The 21726-nt window shown below is 41.1% G+C and overlaps 2 protein-coding genes and 1 long non-coding RNA gene across 7 annotated transcripts; 2 read left to right on the plus strand and 1 right to left on the minus strand.

Moving 5' to 3' along the window:
• Positions 1 to 5172: 5172 nt before the first annotated feature.
• Positions 5173 to 6688, minus strand: gtf2a2 (general transcription factor IIA, 2). 2 transcript variants are annotated; one of them, XM_040163202.2, is made up of 4 exons: positions 6519 to 6688; positions 6072 to 6176; positions 5800 to 5957; positions 5173 to 5464 (listed from the first exon to the last, which is right to left on the minus strand). In XM_040163202.2, coding segments are annotated over exons 1-4 (336 nt in total). In that variant the 5' UTR covers positions 6591 to 6688; the 3' UTR covers positions 5173 to 5463. The 2 variants fall into 2 exon arrangements, with proteins under 2 accessions (XP_040019136.1, XP_077942251.1); XM_078086125.1 differs by having other exon boundaries at positions 5173 to 5511; positions 6519 to 6655.
• An 80-nt stretch (positions 6689 to 6768) lies between these two features.
• rnmt (RNA (guanine-7-) methyltransferase) lies at positions 6769 to 15190 on the plus strand. Its single transcript, XM_040162861.2, has 12 exons — positions 6769 to 7888; positions 8509 to 8626; positions 9239 to 9462; positions 9553 to 9682; positions 10165 to 10293; positions 10417 to 10529; positions 10639 to 10820; positions 10959 to 11123; positions 12064 to 12181; positions 14389 to 14490; positions 14580 to 14613; positions 15036 to 15190. The coding sequence occupies exons 3-12, from the start codon at positions 9247 to 9249 to the stop codon at positions 15071 to 15073; spliced, it is 1227 nt and encodes a 408-aa protein (XP_040018795.2). The 5' UTR covers positions 6769 to 7888; positions 8509 to 8626; positions 9239 to 9246; the 3' UTR covers positions 15074 to 15190.
• A 1195-nt stretch (positions 15191 to 16385) lies between these two features.
• On the plus strand, positions 16386 to 20806 carry LOC120809450 (uncharacterized). 4 transcript variants are annotated; one of them, XR_013451466.1, is made up of 8 exons: positions 16386 to 17600; positions 17876 to 17914; positions 18516 to 18738; positions 18866 to 18930; positions 19293 to 19765; positions 20038 to 20092; positions 20309 to 20399; positions 20668 to 20806. It is a non-coding gene; the product is annotated as an uncharacterized LOC120809450 (long non-coding RNA). The 4 variants fall into 4 exon arrangements; XR_013451468.1 differs by lacking the exon at positions 18516 to 18738; XR_013451467.1 differs by lacking the exons at positions 17876 to 17914; positions 18516 to 18738.
• The last annotated feature ends 920 nt before the right edge of the window (positions 20807 to 21726 follow it).

Raw genomic sequence — 21726 nt, forward strand, 5'->3', positions numbered from 1 at the left:
AAAATGCTGTGTTCTGGGCTCCATCGTCACCCAGGACCTCAAGTGGGAGCTGAACATCAGCTCCTTCACCAAAAAGGCTCAGCAGAGGCTGTTCTTCCTGTGGCAGCTGAAGAAATTCAACCTGCCAAAGACGATGAAGATAAGCTTCTACACGGCCATCATGGAGTCCATCCTCTGCTCCTCCATCAGCGTCTGGTACGCTGCAGCCACAGCCAAGGACAAGGGCAGGCTGCAGCGTGTCCTCCGCTCTGCAGAGAGGGTGATCGGCTGCAATCTGCCGTCCCTGCAGGATTTGGTCGCTTCCAGGACCCTGAAGCAGCTAAAAAGATGGTAGCCGACCCCTCTCACCCCGGAGAAAATCTGTCTGTGCCCCTTCCATCTGGCAGGAGGCTGAGGTCCATCAGGACCAAAATCTCACGCCAAACTGATTCAATTCAATTCAATTCATTTTATTTTGTATAGCCCAAAATCGCAAATTACAAATTTGCCTCAGAGGGCTTTACAGTCTGTACACATACGACATCCTCTGTCCCGAAACCCACCATCGGCACAGGAACAACTCCCCAAACAATGAAAAAACCCTTCCAAGAGGGAAAAAAGGGAAGAAACCTTAGGGAGAACGTTAGAGGAGGGATCCCACTCCGGGGATGGACAGATTACAATGATGCCATGTGTACAGAATGAACAATGTATAATACATGCAATTCATATGACAGAAATGATTCAAGTAATTGTGAGTAGTAAACCAGACGCACAGCAGGACCACTGCAAGGGCAACCACCATCAGATAGAACCACCATCACATAGAACCACTATCAGATAGAACCACCATCAGGTAGAACCATCATCAGATAGAACCACCATCTACCGAAGCCTGTGGGGAGCGAGAGCACAAATACTTTAGGAGAGGGTAATGTTGGTTTACGAGTACAGTAATATGATTAATATCTAAAATAATAATGATAATGATGATGGCAGCAGCAGGCGTCAGCAGGGCCACGGCAGGTGTCAGGACCAGGGTCCAGAAGGAACTACGATCTACGGAGACCTGATAGTGGAGAAAGCACAAAAAAGACTCCCGGAAAGAAGCTGAATTAGTCATGTGCATTAATAAAACGTGAATTATGGTAGAACGAGAGAGGAGCTTGGTGTGTCCTAAGAAGTCCCCCGGCATTCTAAGCCTATAGCAGCTTAACTAAGGGCTGGTCCGGGCTAACCTGAGCCAGCCCTAACTATAGGCAGAATCAAAGAGGAACGTTTTAAGTTTTACTTTAAAAGAGCTGACCGAATCTGCCCCCCGGACTGAAAGTGGAAGCTGGTTCCACAGAAGAGGAGCTTGATAACTGAAGGCTCTGGCCCCCAGCCTACTTTTTAAAACCATAGGAACAACAAGTAACCCAGCATCTATGGAGCGCAGCTGCCTTGTAGGACAATAAGGTGTTACAAGCTCTTGAAGATACAACGGTGCCTCACCAGCAAGTGCCTTGTAGGTGAGGAGAAGTACCTTAAAACCTAATCTTGATTTAACAGGGAGCCAGTGCAGAGAAGTTAGTACAGGAGTGATATGATTCCTTTTCTTAGTTCTTGTTAATACACGTGCTGCAGCATTCTGAATCAACTGGAGAGGCTTAAGATATTTACAAGAGCAGCCTGATAACAAAGAATTACTTTGAGACAGGAAGTTCCTGATTTTTGATATGTTATGTAGATGAAAATAGGCAGTCCTTGAAGTCTTCTTTGTATGCGAGGCATGTGTGCAGCCTGTTGATGATCTCACTGTCCTCAGGGTTAAACACTGGAGGCCTCAAGTTACTTATGGCAAAACACCACCAGCTATAGGTTGTTGTATTAACCATCTGAATTGGAAGTATGTTGCCATTTTCAGTGTTTAAGGATCTTTTGGCGCATCCTGGTGGCAGAAAGAGTAATTACATGTACAAAGATCTTATCAACGAGTCCATGTTTGTTAATGCAGATTTGTCTCAGCCTCTATAAAATGTAAATATTTAAACTTCATCTATTGGCTTCAGGGTGTCCAAGATAAACTGACATTTTGTCAAAATGATAATAATATTATATAATAATATAATTTTCTGTATATGAGGCTCCTCTGTGTGACAGTACAGCTTTCCTGTGATTGGTCCAGGTAGAAGAACACGTGTGAAGTCTTGATCAGGAGACTGGTTCATTTCGCCTAAATTATAATACAAGTGATATATGTATTTCTGTCTTCAACACAATTTAAATTACTGCATTATTCTCACTTATTTATTTCTGTTACTCATTCTTTGAGCTCATTGCTGGTGTAGAAACACAAGGCTCATTTTGTGTTGTATTATCTTCATGTTGCTCTGCTGAATCTCCTGAACAATGTCTTTTCCTTCAGATTATTAATCATCACTAATACCACTAATTACAGCTCCAGTCTTTATTCTGTGAGATGAGAAAGCTGAGTGATTAATGGGCAAATCCACCAGGATCTCTCAGACTGGACTCTGTTTGTCCTCTTCTCGGTCAACAACACAGTAAAAACTGTGTGAGATTTTCTCCAGTTGATAAATGGGTAGTACAAGTAAGCATGTTTTGCGCTTCACCAACTCTATGGACCTTTAAAAGACATATTTTAAACACTTTATGTCCGGGGTCTTCAACGTTTTTCAGGCCGAGGACCCCCAAACTGATGGCGAGATGAAGCAGGGACCCCCGATTGTACGCAGTTTGGTTCGCCATCTTTTATTTTTGATCTTCGCGCTCTTTAGACGTGAGCATAAAGGCGATCTGATTGGCTGGTGCCTATGATAACGTATCAGCATGAAAGGAGTGTGTGTATGTATTGCGGACTGAAAGATAAGACTTTATCCGTTCGCTACAATATGTTGGATTCATGTTAATGTGTATTTAAAGACAATAAATACAATTCTGATTCTGAAGACATTTGAATTTGTGGGGAAAAAAATCATTTTATTTTTTATCAACCAAACATGTTGTGAATGTTTGGTTGACAAATTGAATTTGGCTTCATGCTGATGTTCTCTGATGTAATGCAGACATGGGCATCAATAATACAAGATCTAGATGGCCTCAGATTGTAGGCCTAGGTGACCCAATGCATGATGGGAAATGTCTGTCTGTTATCATAGCGAGATGATTTGCTCTAAGCTTTGATAAAAAAAACACCAAGTTTTGAAGGACATCCTAATCCTCCAAGTAAGAATTGAGACTAATGTATTATCTATTTGTCTTATGTTATGCGGTGAAAGTTATCTTATAAACATGTTCGGCTTCTGGGTATATTATATATATATACAGTACCAGTGAAAGACACATTTTCTTTCAATTCAATAAGAGAGTGTGTCTGAACGTTTGACTAGTACTGTATATTTATATTACATAGTCTTGAATTTATTGAATGACATAATGACATGTTTATTTTTTCCTCAATATTAATTTAAAATAATTTGACTTCATGTTGATGCCTTATTTTCTTCGGCAGTGAGAAGGAACAGGGTCAATGACAGTCTGAGGCTGAATCCTTACACTCAGGGATTGGATAGCTGAAAGAGGGATTTGCATCATTTACAACAATACCACAGTGTAGAAGTACTGTGTAACAAGGAAGTGTTTGAAAAAGCTGTGTTCAAAGTTAATTTTGGTCACATATCAGTCAAGAGATTTGGGGATATCCCCACAAGATTAAAGAGAAATTAATTTCTCCTTGTTGGTAATAAAAGTAGTATAAATAAGTCTATGAATGATAAATGTACAAACCTTCAGACTATAGACATATCAACCTGTAAGGCTGGATGGATGTTAGAGCTGCTGAAAGAGAGATTTATGGATCAGATTCTGAAGAGATTTTCATTTTTTTTTAAACAAAGATTTTTGTGAACAGTGTAGAAAGAAATAAAGAATAGATATCAACATGTTGAAATGATAAGGGTTATTGATGGATTCATGCTTTCATCACTTTAACTTTGTAGTACTTCATATCTAAGGTGTTTTATTCTGTTTACTTTAGGCGTGATTATTTTAGGATTAATTATACTTTTAAATAACCATTAATCCCGAAATGGAAGAACTGTGTAATGTTTTGGCGCCTTCTGCTGGGCTTTAAGTAAAATATCACCGGCAATCAAATTCATGATCTGCGTTGATATTGAACATGTCACTGAGCAAACTTTTGTTTACAGTCACAACTCTTAATTAAAGTGAAATTGAATTGAAGTACATTTGAGGCCAATGAGTCCGACAAAAAAACAGTAGCTGTTTCTCAATAGAATGGGCTCTGGAACCGATTCCCCGGAATAGAAAAAAGGTCATTTCTGGAATTAGAATTGCAGCTGCCTAACCCTAACCCGGTTCCAATTGCGGAAATGACCGTTCTCATATACCTTGAGTCCATTCTCCCAAGAACGCAAGTCCGTTCTCAACGTCTTAAAGGCCCATTGTGTTGGTCCATGATCTGGCCAGCAGATCAGCTGCAAAGTAGCTTTGAAAGCGCTCTCAGGCACCAATTGTGGTTTTCTGATGGAAGTAACCCAGTGCCCGGAGAACAACAAACAGTTCATGCTGTTGTTTTGAAGTGACAGGTGTTTGGAGATGATCTTTAAGCTTAAATTGGAATGTTGGATATCTTCTCCTCACTCACCAACCATAACAGAGTAAATCCAAACACAGAGAACGTCACTCACCGTTATTTCTGTTTGTCCACCATTTATACTCAGATTTTCAACTGGGTCAGAAACTTGTTCAGTTTTTATTTCTTCTTTTCATACATTTATGCACTGCTGTTTTGTCTCATTGCCCCCACGTCTCCCACACATCATTTTACTGTCTTAAATCAACAAGGTTATTAATATGCTACTTACTGCCTTCTACTGGGATCCTTTAATTTAATTTGTAGCAACTGAATAAATGTTTGGACACTTTTAAGTGAATTTAGAGATTTTCCCTCCAAACGCTATAATGGTAAAATAAGTTCATAGATTGTGTGGCAGTGGTAAAGTATTAAGCTGAATTTTCTCAGTGATGAGATGCCTCCAGTCTCACAGTGTATCAATAAGTTGATTAACCTGGAATGTAAGAAAGTTTCTGTTGATGCCATCTGTCTACTGAGCACGTGGCAGTTATGACCTTATCCCCCTTGCACGGAAATAAACGACAAAGCCAACATTGATTCAGAGACTTTATTCTTATTCATTGGGGTACAAAACTCTCTTCTCACAATTACAGAAATATTCCACAACAATGCCCGACAGAAGACAAAGTTTAAATAAAGTTTTTTATTAAAGATGATCCAGCTGAAAAATAACAGCAAACAGTACGCAAACCTCCTGCACACTGCAAATAAAAAATAAAAAAAAAGATGCTGCAGGTACAGTGACTGGTCCTCTGGCTGAAACACACACACACACACACACACACACCTCTACTGTAATAAATTATTTGTACAGTTCAGGTCCATCTGTAAATCAAGAGAGACAAAGACAGTCGTCACTCTGCAGTTTGAGTCTACAGAGAGAAAAATGAAATGAAATGAGACGATCAAAGTACAACATAATGTACTTATACACACACTAGGGGGATATATATATATATATATATATATATATATATATATATATATAGAAACATAAATAAACAGTACAAGACAATATTTGATCAAAACAATTAATTACATGAGATAATCCTGTAAATCAAATGTCTGGTGTGATTGTTGAACATATGTTTCAGAGCATTAGTGGTGCAGGTCACTATTAAATATGAAATGTAATAATAATACTAACACTTTATACTTACCATTTATCATTTTTGTTTTGGGTTGACTCGCTCTTTCCGTCACAGGCAACAATTTTGACCTTGTCAACTTTCACGAGATCCGTCACCTCCCTGAACTCTACGTCGTTAAGAACAAACGTCCACACGTTGTCACAGAACCTGTAGGTGTTCAGAGAACCCTAGTGGAGAGAGAGGAACCTCGGAGACTCAAGATACTCAAGTACACAGCGATCACTGGAGACTCGTGGTACAAGTACACAGGATCAGTACAGGGGAGGAGATTGTGGACTCACCCTGAAGTTGACCCGGTTGCGGACTCTGTTGGCGAGCGCCATATTGATTGCTTTATCGAACTGAAGGAGGACCTGAAGAGCCAGCTGAGGAGTGATCTGCTGGGTCTGAACACACACACACAAACAAGTTAATTTAACATCATAAACCTTCCACCACAGGGACACATCAATTCCAATGCCGCGTCACAACTATTGTAGAGTCCACACAAAAACTGAGATCGAGAATATCGAGAATCGAGAATATCGAGAATATTTCCATCGCATCTGATACAAGTGAAACGTATCTCTTCAACAGCAGCAGCCTCCATCAACGTGACCTAATAAAGCTTCAGCTAACGTTATTAGCTACGAGCCAACTAGCCTCCGTCGTTCGCCATATGCTAAAGTTAGCTATGTGTCCGTAAGCAACATGCTAACGTGCACTAGCTGAGGAAATGGTCGTGTTACCTGTATGAGCTCGTCCAAACTCTCCTGTAAGCTGTTTCCCAGAGTTGTGTTCCTGTACAGCTGGTACGCCATGGTGGAAACTACTGGAAGAAGAAATAACCACAGGATACCTTCAAACACACAGTGAGCTAAAAGGCTAGCCTCCTTCCTCCACGTCCAGACTGCTAACAACAGAGAAAAGACTTCCGGTTTAACATTTCAAAATAAAGGTCTGAAACTACGGATGCCAGTATTCCGCCAATGCCTCTAATGCCGATTCAGTCCTAAATAGAAAAATAACAATAACCTACCATAATAATAAGAATGCCACCACTACTACTGTTACTACGTATAACAGTAATAAGAACGTTTAATCAAATTATGTTTGATTGTATTAGTTTATAAGGAAAAGAGTATGATTGTTAAACCTGTGGAAAATAAATATTAAGGACTCATTCGTCCCACATACGTCACTTAGGCTGCAACTCGGATGTCTGTTCCACCGGCTCCTCCGAACACCGTCGAGGGACGCAGCCCCCCAGGCCCCCGATCTGGAGGACACTGTAGCTGCGTCTTAATGTTGCTAGGCTGCATCCTTATAGCCTCCAGCTTTCACCAGCCTTCGCGGTAGACCCGGGCTGCGTCCTCCAACAACCACATAGGCTGAACCAAGCGGTCTCTGAAATGGGATGGTCTGGCCTACTGGGGGACTTCCTGCTTGCTTCATCAGCTTTACCTCCTCTGGGTTAGGGTTAGAAGGATACGCTTCTCTGCCGGAGCATGATATATTTAAGGCTGAGAGAAGAACTTCTTTTGATTATTTTAATTGAAATTAAATCAGTTAGGCCATGTACTTCCAGTAATAATTCAATCTCAAGGCAGAGATTCCATCAATACTGTCAATAAAAACCACAACAGAAAACACATTTATTAACTTGTATGCAAGGACTTCTTATTTTTCTATTGCATAGGATAGGAGCTATTTTAACTGTAACCTTAAGATATTACATAATATGTCCAAGCAGCTGAATGTCACCACACACATCGTTCTCCTTCAGCTAGATGCTGCTTTCTCCTGCTCTATAAAACACAACTAAATGTAAATCTAGTTTATGATCACACCACAAAACAAAAGGAACAAAGCAAGTTCAGTTTCTTTGTGTATTGAAAAACACGACATCGGTTACCAACGTCACATAACTTAAGTGTTTTCATAAACTAAGATGCAATGTTATGTATTATAATATAACATGTATAACAGCCCTCCAGGAGCCAATTTGGAGAACACAGCTAATCTATATCTTTTGCAGCCCAGCAGATCCCAGCATGCAGAGCGGTACGACGAGGATGTCATTTATTCAGGACGCAGGCGGAAGAGTTCACTTTTAACTGTAATGTAAAGTAATAGAATTTGAATGTTTACCGAGAATTGTTATATTATAATATATAAAATCAGATCTTAGTTTTGAAATTAAGTTACGTGACGTTGGTAACCGATATTGTGTTTGTGGGAGCTATTATTTTATTCTTAAATATTAGTTTAATTTCTTAGGTTGATATAATATTGAGATAGCTTTTTCTGTTTTTGTTGTCAATTTAGTTTAATCATTTTTGTCACTAAGTATGCATAGTTTTGGTAGTTCACTAACTGATTGGGTAATACTGTGGGCACCTGGAGGTTAGTTAAGGGCATTTCTGGTAGTTAGTTTTCTGGTAACGAGGAAGCAGCATCAAGCTGAAGGAGAACAATGTGTGTTGTGACGTACTGTAGCTCAGATATATTCTGTAATATCTTAAGGTAACAGTTAAAAGTAGCTTGTATGATATGCAAGAAACAAATAAAAAGTCCTTGCATATAAGTTAATAAATGTGTTGTTGTGTGGGTTAGGGTTAGGTTGTTGTGGTTTTTGTTGATAATATTGATGGAATAATACTAATAATACTAGTAAAGTATTATAAATTAACTGATTTCATTTGAATTGAAAATAACCGGAATATGTTCTTCTCTCAGCCTGAAATATATCAACTGGTGCTTCGCCGACGTTACTTGACGCGGAAATATGACGTCGCTGCATCGAGGACACTTCCGGAAATTACTCCGCATACACGCAACCAGTCTGCAGAGCATCGTGAGTTGATGTGTTTTTTGTTGTTGGTAACTTGAAGGATATTGCCACGTTAGTCATAAATGCGGCTGTCATTTCCTGATCAGATCTGAATATTTTCTTCGTTGCCGTCCGTCTCAGACTGTTGTTTTGTTAGCATGCTAACAGCCAACGGCTAACAATAGTCAGTTTGCAAGTCACCAAAACAAAAGCAATCTTCTTCACTGGATCTCCTAGTTAAAGCTCCAGTCAGACCTGCCTGAGACAGTCCCATTATTTTACATTGTCATCATCCTCGCCATGTTTAAAAAAAGACCATCATCTGAGTCGTTTTTTATGCGGACCACTTGTATCCACTTTAACCGGTTATTGTCAATAACACTTACCGTTACAACATCTAAATAGAGAGGTCGACCTTCAGCCTTATAACTAAGTTTGAATAATAATAATAATAAGATATCATAGTTTGTCTTCATTCAAGACGATAGTATGTGTAATTTATGTAACTTAGCAACGAATGTACTTCCTATTTACACCATTCATTTTAGTGGTATTGGGACAGTATGAACTAAGCTTATTAATAAAACTGTTTCAAGGTTTAATGTAATGGAGATTCTTCTTGTTTCTATGTTTCAGTTTGAGCAATGGAGACGCTGAAGGACAGAGGAGAGAGACCGAGGGGAGAAGACGGGGAGAAAGGAGAGATGGAAGGAGAGAAGGAGCAAGCAGAGAAACCTACGGGAGGAGAGAGTGAGGAAGGTGATCGAGGGCAGGAGCCAGGAGGAAGAGGCCCCAAGGTTCAGATGAATAGGAGACACGAGGAAGAGGAAGGGCAGGGGTCGCCACAGACGAAGAAGCCGGTAGAGTTACTGATTTTTATCAATCACTCTTCTGGAATGTGATGATCATTCATTGTTTGAAGTTATTGATCCGTGTGGTTTCTCCATCAGCTGATTGATCACAGTGTGAAGGTGGCGAGTCACTACAACAGCCTGCAGGAGGTCGGTCTGGCTGCACGAAGTCGAAGCAAAATCTTTTTCATGAGGAACTTCAACAACTGGCTAAAGAGTGTCCTGATTGGTAACTGATTATTAATCAATACTATCCATTATGGCGTTACATTTAATTCAGCTGAGGCTTTCATCAAAAGCAACTTACAATATGTGCATTTCACCATGAGGGTTCAGACCTAGAACAGGAATCAACTTGGTAGAATTTCGTCATAGAGCCGAACTACAAAGTTCTGTTACTAAAGTGCTCCTTATCCAATGTGTAGTTTTTACATTTATAGACTTTATTATATCCTAATGGTATTGATGAGCTCATTCCGCTACTACTGGTAAGTGATGCAGGGAGAGGACTGGTGGCACCAGCCGGTAGACCGGCCAGGATGGAGTTCGAGGGATGACCTGAACCGTCTGAGTGAGAGGGGCGTACATCATGACATCGCCCCCCTCATGAGTTATAAAGACCCAGTGTGATGATGTTTATTATTGTTATCTGGAGATGAAAAACACCTGAACACATTTAATAATCAGCTATTTCTTTTATTTGATTAACAGGGGAGATCCTGGAGCAGGTGAGGGGGGCGGGGCCTGCTCAGCAGGTGTCTGTGTTGGACCTCGGCTGTGGAAAAGGAGGAGATCTGCTGAAGTGGAGGAGAGGAGGAATCAATCACCTGGTCTGTGCAGGTGATCTGTCATTATTTCTTTATTGTTCCGGTTATATTAGCTCAGGTTCTTTACACCTCTTATGATGGGTGCTCACATCGGTTTTATGTGACATGATTTGATGTACTGTGTCTTTATTCTCAGATATCGCTGGAGTGTCGGTGGAACAATGTCAGAGTCGTTACGAAGACATGAAGAAGAAAAGTCACAGCGAGAAAATCTTCAGTGCTCAATTTATCAATGCAGACTGTTCCAAGGTAGACAAACATCATCTAGATCAGTTCACTGGCATATGTATGTAGAACAACATCATCTAGATCAGTTCACCGCTGACCGAATCCCAACTCCTTTGTCGTGTCTACACAGGAGGTTTTGTCAGAGAAGCTGGACAATCCGGAGCTGATGTTTGACATCTGCAGCTGTCAGTTTGTTTATCATTACTCATTCGAGAGCGAACAAAAGGCTGACATGATGCTGCGAAACGCATGTGAGCGTCTGAAACCTGGCGGTTTCTTCATCGGAACGACACCTGACGCTTTCGAACTTGTGTAAGAACAAACACCCCCGGGCTCAGTGACTGACGGTGTTTTATATCAATATATGAGTAACTCAAAGCTTGTTAATGATTGTCTGCGTATAAATACACTAACTAGGTCAATAATGCCTCTTCTGCTCATCCTCGGCAGTAAACGCTTGGAGGCGTCGGACTCTCTGTCGTTTGGAAACGAGGTTTTTAAGGTGTCCTTTCAGTCCAAAGGTTCCTACCCTCTGTTTGGATGTCAGTATCACTTCAGCCTGGAGGACGTTGTCAATGTTCCAGAGTCCCTTGTCTACTTCCCTCTTTTTCAACAGTAAGATTTGTGTGTTGTGATGGAAAATTTGATTGATCTGTTTTGTTTAATCAACAAGAAAAACATAAAAGCTAGGGCTGTCGAAGTTAACCCATTAATCTATGAAATTATTGTGGCAGAGATTATAAAATATGATAACGCAGTTAAACGCAACTTTGTTGCTTTCCGGTGTGCGTTGACCCCAGAAGACACTGCGGTCAGTTAGATGGAGAGAGTTGGACTGTAGTTGAAGATGGAGATGCTTTCTGCATTGGAAGTAAAACAAACAGAAAAACAGCGGAATTCCTCCACTTGTCAAACAGAAGGGGGACGAGTGGCAAACAGACCACTTTAGGACTGATGAGTGTGTTGCTCGCTGCTAGGCTACGTCCATCTCAACATCTACCAGCAGATGACCACCACTGTGTCACTAAAAGACTGGTTTGTAAAATGTCCTGCTAAATGTGGGGACATTGTTGGCACTTGAAACACGTCAAACGAGCAAAGTTCAACGTGTTCTACCTCTAAGATGATCACATATGTGTGGTTTGTGTTTAAAATACAATTAAACAACTGTGTTAAAATACACGCTTTATAAAGTAATTACTCGTTCATTTCTAAACAATCACTTCTAATCTAGATTAATGACGTTTAAAATGTGAGATATTGTTTTTAATCTCTCGACAGCCCTGAGAATATATAGTGAAGAGTTTCCTGTAAGACGAGAGATTCCATTAAAGTGCGTGTGTGTGTGTGTGTGTGTGTGTATATATGTATGTGTGTGTATATATATATATATATATATATATATATATACACACATTGTAGATTAGAAGTCTGAGGCAATTTATTGACGAATGGACATCCTCTAGGAGTCTGTTAGTCCTCATTGTGAAGATCTAATGTCACTGCTGTGTAGACCCTCATTGGTTCTAACGGTTCTTATGTTCCTGTGTCTCAGCATGGCAAAGCGGTACAACATGCGCTTGGTGTTGAAGCAAAGGTTCTCGGAGTACTTTGAAGACAAAGTGAAGAAGGAGTCTCATCGCAGCCTCATGATGAAGATGATGGCCCTCCAGGTAAAAGTCAACGAGTAATCCGTCTCTGAAGCTTAACTGGGCCTTTGGCTCAGTGCGCTTTAGTTATGTAATATTTCATTCCAGTTACGTCACTTTTAAACGGCAATGGGTGGCAAGGACACACCACGCACAGGCTCAGAAGCAGATTGTATCACATTTGTTTTACAATTAACCATATATAGCAGTTACATTATTTAAATAATAAAATGTAAATTTTCACATCACGACTGAAATGAGGTTAGGAAAGTTTTAATTACTTAAATACAGTAAACCACGTAAAAAAATAAATGGTGGCTGGTTTAAAGTCTCAGAAACTGATGTGAATAAAAAAGGGAGGAGTCCATTTGAGGATTTCTCTCACCACGTAGGGGGCTCAGGCTGCAGCAAGAGAGAGAGACGTGAGTATTAACTCTCCGTTTCTATCGCCTCCAATTCCTCCCCCTCTGTCAGCGTGGTTACATGGATTCGAATAACTGGCTTAGTCGGACTGAAATCGAACTATCCGTTTCATGTAAACACCTTTGTCTGACTGTGCGGTCCGACTAACACGCCTGGATAACTCCATCCGATCCAGTTGATAGTTCGACTATTGCGGCATGTAACGTGAATCGGATGAGGAACTGGACTTTGCGTCTTTGCGCATGCTTGAGATCCCGACGGCGTCTTCTCTCCGTTATCAAATCAGCCAATAGCGCCATTCGCATTCGCTGTGCTCCTGTTAGCATCACGCACAGATAGTAGAGGGACGTAGCTTCACCTTGCTCTCCGCTTGCCATCTTTCTCGTAATGTTGTTGTTGTTGTTGGTTGTTGTTGGTAGTGGTGAAGCGGTCAAGCGGAAATGGCTGCATCACAACTAGTTGTAATGAAAACAGCGCCACCTATCGTATCGGATATGACGTGCTTTCGGCCAATGATTCGATTTATTCACTGCCATGTATATTGGGATAACAGCACTTGCCCCGAAAGATAGCATAGTCCGACTCAGCAAAGCTTCCAATTATACCACCATGTAAACACACTGTGTCATATGACTGACAGCTTCAGATGTTCCACCTGACAGTTTCCCAACTTCAGCCAATTTAGCATATTTGTATGAATGTTGCTGAACGTATGAAGTTAGCTGACGTTAGCTGCACAAACTAGGCTAACATTTGCTAGTGTGTACATAAAAGGAGGAGCTGAAGTGTGTTTATTTATTAAATTGTACGTTTTTTAATTTAAAATGTTTATTATACAATGGGTATTTTCATAATTCATGTTGATTTTTTGTGTAAAAACCCACTTGATGTTTTTAAAATTATATTTAATATGAACGATTACACCATTAGACCACCATTACCCCCAGTGGTGCTCGCACCACACTTTGGGAATCCCTGATCTAGTTTGGTATAGAAAAACAAGTTACCCTCAGAGTCCAGAATTACGATCATAACATTAACACGTTTGTTCGCATTTATACATGTGAACAGGTACCAGCAGAAACAATTTTTTTTAATTTTTTTTATCAGAGAGCACCATAAACCATCTCTGATCAGCAGTTGTGGAATGTGTTATCAATGTAAGTTAGTACATTGATGTTCATAATCCTTTTTGGTGTTTATAAGAAGCAGTACAGTGAGGACCTTATTTAAACACACAACAGTAGTGTTTATTAATAACTTTGATTCCATCAACTGAGTGTGGAAGAGATTTAAAAACTGTGTTCATGTGCGATATAATAGCTATTAATGTATTAACTCCGACAACTATTTTAAAACGCGTTAACACAGTTTTTATAAATTATTTTTAGCCATTGCTCACAGAAACACCATGGGTCACAGTCGGGGTGCGATGTACATCAGTGTTGGCTTGGGAGGGGTATTGGGGGCGGGCCTAAGACTGCTGCATCGGCTCCTATGAACCCAAACAGAAAAGACCTGACGGATAATTGGGGAACTGTAGCGATCTCTTGCGTCAGATTTTTTCATTTATATCTCCAAGACAGTGTATCGACCTGATCAAATAAATACATTTGAGGAGAAACAAAATGTCTTAAATGTAGATGAAGAAACACAAACGTATCCAAAATCGTTTAATGTTAGTCAGTTCTGTCTCCATTTCACACGCACACTCATCTTATGCGTCACCTTCTCTCTTCTTGGTTGAGGAGTTAATTGCTTACTGAGCATCTAGTTTGTGTAGTAAACATATGTTGTTGTGTTTTCAGCCGTTTCCTTGTGATGAGGGCGGCAGACAGGTTACAGACAGCAGAGAAGAATACCGCCATGCTGAAGAGCGCCGTGTCAGAGCCGGAGTCCAACCACCAGTGGTGGGTCTTCTAAACGCACACCTTTCCAGTTGGATTTCTGTTGAAGGCTTTTCCCATTTTGACAGCACTGTTTGTTTGTTTGTGTGCAGGGAACCCTCAGCAGATCTGAGTGGGAAGCAGCAAGTAAGTTTATTTAGTGTTCCTGTTACAGTTTGGTCTTCATTTTGTCGTCATTGTTGCTATTTTGGTTTAGTCGTCATCTAATCTCCCGTGTCACTGTTTGATCTTAACTTCACTGTTACCATTGAGTATTGGACTGTTTGAATTTAACAGACTTTGCTAATCCTGAGAATACCCAGTGTCCTCATCATTTCTTGTGATAAAAATGCTACATTATTTAGGATTGGATTCATGATGAGAATCTAAAAGATCCCAGTAAATACACTTGTAGTTTAGTTAAAAATATATATTCTTGGAGGATGCCTGATTGAAAAAACAACAGCTTAATTCAGACCTGTAGACATAATGATGACCGTACTCTCGACTCATTCTGTATATCTTCATGCTGAAATAATTCCTTTGCCTGTTTTCTCTGTTGTGTCCAGGTATCTACCTGGTGTTCATCTTTCAGAAGATGTCTTGATGTTGAAAACAACCAAAATTTGATTTCTTACCTCACCTGTTGTGAATGTTTGTTACTTTTATGTCGTATCTGATGTACTTTCTTTTGTTATCTAAATAAATTCAGAATTCAATTCAATTCATTTTATTTTATTTTGTAGAGCCCAAAATTGCAAATTTGCCTCAGAGGGCTTTACAGTCTGTACACATAAGACATCCTCCGTCCCGAAACCCACCATCGGCACAGGAACAACTCCCCAAAGAATGAAAAACCCCTTCCAAGAGGGGAAAAAAAGGGACGAAACCTTAGTGAGAACGTCAGAGGAGGATCCGTCTCCTGATGGACAGACTACAATGGATGCCATGTGTACAGAATGAACAATGTATAATACATGAGACTATATGACAGGAATGATTCAAGTAATTGTGAGTAGTAAGCCAGACGCACAGCAGGACCACTGCAGAGGCAACCACCATCAGATAGAACCACCATCTACAGAAGCCTGTGGGGAGGGAGAGCACAGAGACTTTAGGAGAGGGTAATGTTGGTTTACGAGTACAGTAATATGATTAATATCTAAAATAATAACGATGATGATGATGGCAGCAGCAAGCGTCAGCAGGGCCACGGCAGGTGTCAGGACCAGGGTCCAGAAGGAACTACGATCTACGGACACCTGCTAGGGGAGAAAGCACAAAAAAAACTCCCGGAAAGAAGCTGAATTAGTCATGTGCATCAATAAAACGTGAATTATAACTATAAAAATACATGGTTACAATTTGGGTGGAGGTTATACTAAAAAACAAATCTGTTTAAAAGACTGGAATCAATAAACAGAAGGATAAAACTAATTAATTTGATAATGGGGAGATCAGAATAATGAATGTATACACATCCAATTTGAATTTGACTCGCCTTAAACTGTGGCCTCAACCTACATTTAGAGTGGTGGCCATTTGTCCTTGGGATTAATAAACAACTTGTGTCAAAGGGCCACTGATGCACCACTGGTTTGTTCTTTCCATGTAGAAAGAGCAGGTTTTCCTTTTTTTGTTTTTATTTTGCTAACAAGAAGAGCCAACAAACATAACATAATTCCTATGCCTGTCTTTTTACACTGCTTAAAACTATGTTTATTTAATGAAAAGATGGTACAGTTGGAAACTGAGAGTGCATAGAATATGTATGTTAAAAACAATGTTAATGCTAAACTTAAAAGTGTGAAATGACAATGTCAAAAATCTAACTCAGTTCATTCTGAGGGTCTTTTCCCTCTTAGTTGAATGCACTTTAGATAAAAACATGAGCTAAATGTGATAGTCCCAAAGGAAAAATGTATGTGGCTCCATCTGCTTGAATAATTTGTTTGTTTTAATTAACTATTTAATATATTGAATATGTCAGTTTCATATTTGAGGCTCTAGAATATTGTGCCAATGTGCCAGTATTATTTCAGATGGGGAAAGTATAGAGAGCAATGCTATTTTATATTCTGTTTTTGACAGAGTTCTTAAAACTTGGAGAAGGTTATTGAGGTTAAAATTGCTCCCGTTGTACTTAAGTTACAAAATATCTTTCTTGTGTCTAATGCAGCCGACGGTGAGATTTTGCAGGAGTTTAACTATTTGATTGGTTATGCCTGTGCCGATTACTCAAAAGACTATTAGTCAAGTATTAAGAGATAATGGATGCCAGTTTGACCTGTCAGTAGTTCAAGAGATAGCCAGAGCGATCTGTGAGACAAACCTTGTTAGAAGCAATTGGTGAAACAGGTCTACTTTCCAGTGCCTGGAGGAGAGAGGTTTACTTTGATGTAGTGGAACCAGTAGGCAAGTCAAGGCAAGGCAATTTTATTTGTATAGCACATTTCAACACCAAGGCAATTCAAAGTGCTTCACCAGTAGAATAAATACTCAACCAAAAAGATAGTAAGTAATACAAAAATAAGTAATTCCAAAATATTTCAATTTTAAAGCCAAAAGACTAATTCAACATTTTGTAAATGTGCTCCTTTCCATTTCCGAGAGACATCAATTTCAGATTGCAAATCATTTACATGCATGTAGCTTTACGAGACCTCCATTGGAAGTGGCAAACGTTTCAACTCTTCACATTGATGTTCTTAACAAGGAGATCTCAAATTCCGTGAAACAAAAGTCTTCAACCATGGGCATGAAAGCTTGGCCAAAAGTGTGGCGTACAATGGACTAAACTACAGGTGTGTGATGATTTTGATCCATGGCTTACTCAGTGCACGGCCAGAGTTTGTTAAAAGCATCTAAATGGTGCTATTGCAAAACAGCTTCATCCTTGTTGTGAAGAAGCTCAGCCTGTACGATTATAAATAAATGATTTGAATAATCGTTTTCAATGTGTGGCGAGTGAGGAAATGTCCTTCCTGAGCTACCGTAGGCTCAGGCAGTCTTTGGTACCTCCTACTTCCTGGTTCACCCATTAGAACGGGTATAAAAGCTGCACATAATGAAGCTGCTGTCACCACGCTTGTCCCTTTCTGTGTTTGAGGCTGGCTGGAGAATCCAATGAGCTGGTAGGTTTTTTTTTTGTTAATAATTTTTACAGTTCTTAGAAAACCGATTTGGCCACTGGCGATCCTTCTGTTGGTCTCCCAGCTTGTCAGGGAGGCCCAAACCATGTGTGAGCCGGACCAGGTGGAGGAGCCTACAAGTAACTCCAGGCTGGCATTAGAAGCCACTGCTGTTTTGTGTAGCTTATTCAGTTCCTTTCTGGAGTTTATTCATATTTGTAACATTAGTTAGTTTGCTGATGATTACTTTTGGTAATTTGTTTATTTATTTATTTTAGGGGGTGTTTGAGGCTGTCTGCAGAGTAGCATCCCAGATGGTGGGTCTGGTGGCTGGGCCTTTCATCTGCTCATCCCATTGTCCGTTGTTTGTCTGCATTTTCTTTTAACATAGCATGCCTTGATTTTATATTGTTTGTGTGGAGAAACTAAGTCGGTGAGCGCCCTGTGCCAGAGCCTGTCCCCGTTCTCACCCCGGTGCGGCCTAGTCACCAGTAGCCCTCAATTTGTTTGTAGAGGCGCATTTGGTTATTCCTACAGCTGATGGAAATTAGTTTCATTGTTTTGTATGCTTACTATATTTTAACTAAATGTTAATCTGGGAGAATCCTTTTGCCTCAGTCTGACCTCAGTCACCAGTTGATCCTTGGTTGTTGGATAATTTATGAGGAAATGTTTAACCCTGTGCTACCGGTGGTTAAAATGTCTGTCTTCCAGTTGCTCAACTTCTCATGATTTGATCTACACACTATGCATCAGTTAAAACTAATGCGTTCTAATACAACAGCCCTACAACTTATTTCTCACTCATTCTCTTGTATCAGGGAAGTCGACAGTCCAAATAGAAATCGGCCAATGGTACCCCTAGAAGGGATTTACTCACATGTTGAACTTTACTAATTGCTTGTGATCTTTTCTCAGACTGCTATGGCTGGTTCCACACACACAGAATCAAGATGAACATTGGAAAAAACAAACTTCCAAATGACTTGCCAAAGTCACTAGATATCTTTACGGCAAGATGAAGACAACCTTTAGGTTAAAGGGCAACCTCTCACTTCAATACATGGACCAAGATTTTGGCAATTACTTTTTAATCTACACTCTACCACTGAATTTCAGGGACAAGTAGGAGGCCAAACGGGTTAGTTGATATGTAAAATGTTTGACCTACCTCTGTGTATTGCCCGTGATAAATTGTGTAACCCTGTTTTATAAATTGTTGCAGATAATGTAATTTGTTTTTTAGTATTGTCATTTACTCATTTCAGTTGGTTCAATATGCGTTGGGCAAGAAACCTGGTGGAGACCGTGGTGCCATGAGCGCAAACAAAAGGTATGACTGACTTGCGTTGTTAACAAGCACACTCTTAAAGAGCCACTGCTCATATATTCAACTGCAAGCATTTTTCAACATGTTTTAACTGTTTGAATTGCTTGGTGATTCATGGTGATTGTGATGTTTGTTCCAAAGTGTAAGTGAATCCTATGTGTGTACCCTCTAAAAATGCACTTTACTGTCAGAAATGTGTATTTAATTAAAACTGCTGTACACTTCAGTGTAACCCCAACACTGTAGGTTAAGACCTTATGTTTACTGGCTTAGTGTTGCAATGTACTCCAATTTGACAGTCACATTTACTGTGTACCTGGAATGTAATTTTGGCCGTGAATTAATAAAATGTCAATGTATTCTAGAGTCTTGTAGGACGCAATTGCTGATAATGGGCGGTCGACCAACTGACAGAACCGTACAGGTCAAAGGAGGCTCATAGATCTTGGGGAGAAGATGGGCGAGGCCTGGGCTCTTCATTAAAGTATTTGTATGTATTTCTTGTCGTGCAGGCTGTGTAATGGCTCTAATAAAATGTCTTTCTAACTGTAAAGAATGCTTGAGTGTTGAGGCCTGTCCTGAAGAACTATTTGGATCCTTTATCTGCTGTTTGCTGTTGGCCAATGTGTTAGTATTGCGAAATAACGTTAGCCTGTGGGCAAGTAGATGCCATCCTGTCAGTGTTCCAGAGATTTTTCAGAATGGGTTGTGATTCCATGCAGGATGGTCCAGAGAAGGCAGCAGGCTCCTGCCTTGAGGATCCCAAGAAGTGGTCAAGCAGTTTCAGCCTCCTGTGACGGTGGAAATAACCAGCAGTCTCTAGTGATTTGAGTGAACGGTAAGACTTTTTTCCAATATGGTTTTTGATATGTAATGCTTGTTATGCAGTGTGACAGGTCTAATAAAACTTTCAATTTTTCAAACTGTCTAGAGCCTGACTGTTGCATAATGTGTCAACTGAATCTTCTAATATGTAGCATGTCCTGAACTATGCCACCCTCTTTAGCTGCGTCATTTAATATTTGTAGTTTCTCCTCGATGTTCAAAAAGCTGCCATCAGTGTTCAGAAAACATTCCGGTTGGGTAAAGTAGTTCTATGATTCCACGCAGGACGGTCCACAGAAGACAACAGGGTCTCATGTGAAAATTGCCTGCTGACTGAGAGGTAAGACCCTTTCTCAATACTGCTTTTATATCATGCTGTGAAAGTCTAATACAAAGTTCTGTTAGAATGCCTGACGGAAGATTGGTTAACTGCATCTGCTGTAATATGTACTGAACTAATCCAGTCTGTATCTGCGCTTTCCCAATGAGTAAAAAGATGCATTCTTGTCCCTGTTTAAATATTTCTTGTTTGCTAAAGTGCTGTTCTACCACACAGGACAATTCGTAGAACAAAACAAGCTCCTGCTTCAGGGGCAAGCAGCTTTAGCCTCCTGTGGAAATCGCCAAGTTGGCAATTTCCACAACAGGTAAGACTTTTTTCCCAGTAATGGTTATCATGCAGGCTGTGTGACAGGTCTAGAAAGTGTTTGCAACTGTATGATTGCATAATGTGTTAACTTGCGGTGCATCTTGTCTTTGGTTGCATGTCCTGAACTATTCTGTTTGAACTCTTTTCCATTGGCCAGCAATGTGTTTGTATTGCTAAATGTAAACCTGCAGGTGCAAGAAGATCATGTCAGTGTTTAAAGACTTTTCTGGATGAGTTGGGTAATGTAGTCTTGTTATTTCTTGCAGGACCATAGAATACAACTTTCTACAGGCTTTGCCAAATCCCATTGACCAGCTGACAGGATTTGGCAGAAGGTAAGACTATTCTAAGTGTGGGCTAGGGTTAGCGGGGGCTAAGTGTGGGCTAGGGTTAGCGGGGGCTAAGTGTGGGCTAGGGTTAGCGGGGGCTAAGTGTGGGCTAGGGTTAGCGGGGGCTAAGTGTGGGCTAGGGTTAGCGGGGGCTAAGTGTGGGCTAGGGTTAGCGGGGGCTAAGTGTGGGCTAGGGTTAGCGGGGGCTAAGTGTGGGCTAGGGTTAGCGGGGGCTAAGTGTGGGCTAGGGTTAGCGGGGGCTAAGTGTGGGCTAGGGTTAGCGGGGGCTAAGTGTGGGCTAGGGTTAGCGGGGGCTAAGTGTGGGCTAGGGTTAGCGGGGGCTAAGTGTGGGCTAGGGTTAGCGGGGGCTAAGTGTGGGCTAGGGTTAGCGGGGGCTAAGTGTGGGCTAGGGTTAGCGGGGGCTAAGTGTGGGCTAGGGTTAGCGGGGGCTAAGTGTGGGCTAGGGTTAGCGGGGGCTAAGTGTGGGCTAGGGTTAGCGGGGGCTAAGTGTGGGCTAGGGTTAGCGGGGGCTAAGTGTGGGCTAGGGTTAGCGGGGGCTAAGTGTGGGCTAGGGTTAGCGGGGGCTAAGTGTGGGCTAGGGTTAGCGGGGGCTAAGTGTGGGCTAGGGTTAGCGGGGGCTAAGTGTGGGCTAGGGTTAGCGGGGGCTAAGTGTGGGCTAGGGTTAGCGGGGGCTAAGTGTGGGCTAGGGTTAGCGGGGGCTAAGTGTGGGCTAGGGTTAGCGGGGGCTAAGTGTGGGCTAGGGTTAGCGGGGGCTAAGTGTGGGCTAGGGTTAGCGGGGGCTAAGTGTGGGCTAGGGTTAGCGGGGGCTAAGTGTGGGCTAGGGTTAGCGGGGGCTAAGTGTGGGCTAGGGTTAGCGGGGGCTAAGTGTGGGCTAGGGTTAGCGGGGGCTAAGTGTGGGCTAGGGTTAGCGGGGGCTAAGTGTGGGCTAGGGTTAGCGGGGGCTAAGTGTGGGCTAGGGTTAGCGGGGGCTAAGTG

This window comes from Gasterosteus aculeatus, chromosome 12, assembly GCF_964276395.1.
Source record: "Gasterosteus aculeatus chromosome 12, fGasAcu3.hap1.1, whole genome shotgun sequence".
Classification (NCBI taxonomy): domain Eukaryota; kingdom Metazoa; phylum Chordata; class Actinopteri; order Perciformes; family Gasterosteidae; genus Gasterosteus; species Gasterosteus aculeatus.